Source organism: Eriocheir sinensis, unplaced genomic scaffold (genome assembly GCF_024679095.1).
Source record: "Eriocheir sinensis breed Jianghai 21 unplaced genomic scaffold, ASM2467909v1 Scaffold486, whole genome shotgun sequence".
Lineage (NCBI taxonomy): Eukaryota > Metazoa > Arthropoda > Malacostraca > Decapoda > Varunidae > Eriocheir > Eriocheir sinensis.
Window position 1 is genome coordinate 327,501 of NW_026111816.1, and position 2,500 is coordinate 330,000.

Consider the following 2,500-nt stretch of genomic DNA (forward strand, 5'->3'; position numbering starts at 1 on the left):
CCCCTTCCTTCTCCCTCCTTCTCCTTCCTTCCCCTTCCTTCTCCTTCCTTCCCCTTCCTTCTCCCTCTTTCTCCTTCCTTCCCCTTCCTTCTCCTTCCTTCTCCTTCCATCCCCTTCCTTCTCCTTCCTTCCCCTTCCTTCTCCTTCCTTCCCCTTCCTTCTCCTTCCTTCTCCTTCCTTCCCCTTCCTTCTCCTTCCTTCTCCTTCCATCTCCTTCCTTCTCCCTCCTTCTCCTTCCTTCCCCTTCCTTCTCCTTCCTTCTCCTTCCTTCTCCTTCCTTCCCTTCCAAACCCCTCTCCCATTTTCTTCCCCTTCCTTCTCTCCTCCCTCCCCCTTCCTTCCCCTTTCTTCTCCCTCCTCCTCTTCCCCCACCCTTCCCCCGTACCTTCCAGGGGCACCAGTGGGACCTCAGCGTGCAGGGTCACCGGTGGGCCCCAGGAGTTGAAGTCAGCGCTCCTGGACACCTGCTCCTGGTACACTGGTCCGCCCTTGGCCGCTACCATCGCCCACATGTCCCGCCAGCCCAGCCGAGCCCCGTGCACACTGCCCAGCCGACGAAGCGCCTCCCTCCCGCTGCCGCGCATCTGGAACGTGCCTTCATCCTGGGGGGGAGGAGGAAAGGGGGTTGGATTGTGTTAAAGGGTGTTAGCTTGTGTTGAAAGGGGTTGGGTTGTGTTAAAGGGTGTTAGGTTGTGTTGAAGGGGGTTGGATTGTGTTAAAGGGTGTTAGCTTGTGTTGAAGGGGTTTTTAAGTCCGTAACAAAGGGATTAGGACGCAAAGAAGAGGTTCGGGTACATAGCAAAGGGATTAGAATACAGAGAAAGGGGTTTGGGTATTTATAAGAGGTTTTAAGTCCATTACAAAAGGATTAGGACGCATAGAAGAGGTTCGGGTACATAGCAAAGGGATTAGGATACATATAAAGGGGTTTGGGTATTTAGAAGAGGTTTCAAATCTATAACAAAGGGATTAGGACGCATAGAAGAGGTTCGAGTACATAGCAAAGGGATTAGGATACATAGAAAGGGATTTGGGTATATAGAAAGAGGTTTAGATGTTTAGAAAGGAGGTTAGATCACGCAGAAGGGAGATTAAGGTTAAGGAAGGGGATTAGGATAGATGGAATAGGATTGGAATGCATGTAAAGAGGATTAGGAGACCAAGAAGAGGATTGAAATACATACATACATACATACGCACATACATACATATATAGAAGGAAATACACACACACACACACACACACACACACACACACACACACACACACACACACACACACACACACACACACACACTCGCGCACACACACACACACACACACACACACACACACACACACACACACACACACACACACACACACACACACACTAAGAACCACACACACAAAAAAGAAAAAAAAAACAAGGAAAAAAACAGGAAAAAGAAAAATATATAAAGAAAACATGGAGAGAAAAATCTTCCGGGAGACAAAGGAAGAGGAGGAGGAGGAGGAGGAGGAGAGCTGAAAGTCTTCCCAAAAAGTAGGAATAACAATAATGATGACAAGAAGAAGAAGAAGAAGAAGAGGAAGAAGAAGAAGAAGAAGAAGAAGAAAAAGAAGAAGAAGAAGAAGAAGAAGGAGAAGAAAAAGAAGAAGAAGAGGAAGAAGAAGAAGAGGAAGAAGAAGAAGAAAAAGAAGAAGAATATGAAGAAGAGAAGCAAAAGGACAAGGAGGAGGAAGAGGAAGAGGAAGAGGAGGAGGAGGAGGAGGAGGAGGAGGAGGACACTGAAGAAGAAGAAGCAGAAGAATAACAGGGTTGGAAAAAAATCATGATTAAAAAAAAAAAAAATATCGATTTATTTGATTTAAGCTTTTTTTTTATTTTTTTTTATTTAAACCTAAACAAAAAAAGTAAATATTAATGATAAATAGAGAAAGAAAAGAAGAAGAAGAAGAAGAAGAAGAAGAAGAAGAAGAAGAAGAAGAAGAAGAGGAGGAGGAAGAAGACTTAACACAATACTTAAGAGCTTGGGAGGAGGAAGTCAGTGGAACAAAGAAGAAGAAGAAGAAGAAGAAGAAGAAGAAGAAGAAGAGGAAGAAGAAGAAGAAGATGAAGAAGAAGAGCAGGAAGAAGAAGAAGAAGAAGAAGAAGAAGAAGAAGAAGAGGAAGAAGAAGAAGAAGAGGAAGAAGAAGAAGAAGAAGAAGAAGAAGAAGAAGAAGAAGAGAAAGAAAGAGAAAATCATCTTCCTCTTTCCTCTTCTCTTCCTCCCCCCAAATTCTCTCCCCATTTCTCTCCTCCCCATCCACACTTTTTCCTCCCCTCCTTTTTCCTCTCCCCTCTTCTCTCCCTTTCATTCAGTTTCCTTCAGTCTTTCCTCCCCACTCCTCTCCCCCATTTCTTATCACCCCGTCTATTCCCTCTCTCCCCTTTCACTTCTCTCCCCACTTACTCAATATGCCCCTTTCCCTCCCCCTCTCTCTCTCTCTCTCTCTCTCTCTCTCTCTCTCTCTCT

At 45.0% G+C, this 2,500-nt stretch overlaps 1 protein-coding gene across 1 annotated transcript in view; it reads right to left on the reverse strand.

The window, feature by feature from the left end:
- LOC126992529 (protein O-linked-mannose beta-1,2-N-acetylglucosaminyltransferase 1-like) overlaps positions 1-2,500 on the reverse strand; it is a 22,576-nt gene that overhangs the window by 16,270 nt on the left and 3,806 nt on the right. Inside the window, exon 5 of the mRNA XM_050851340.1 lies at positions 386-602. Within this exon, the coding sequence (XP_050707297.1) occupies positions 386-602 (217 nt within the window). The remainder of the gene's footprint in view (positions 1-385; positions 603-2,500) is intronic.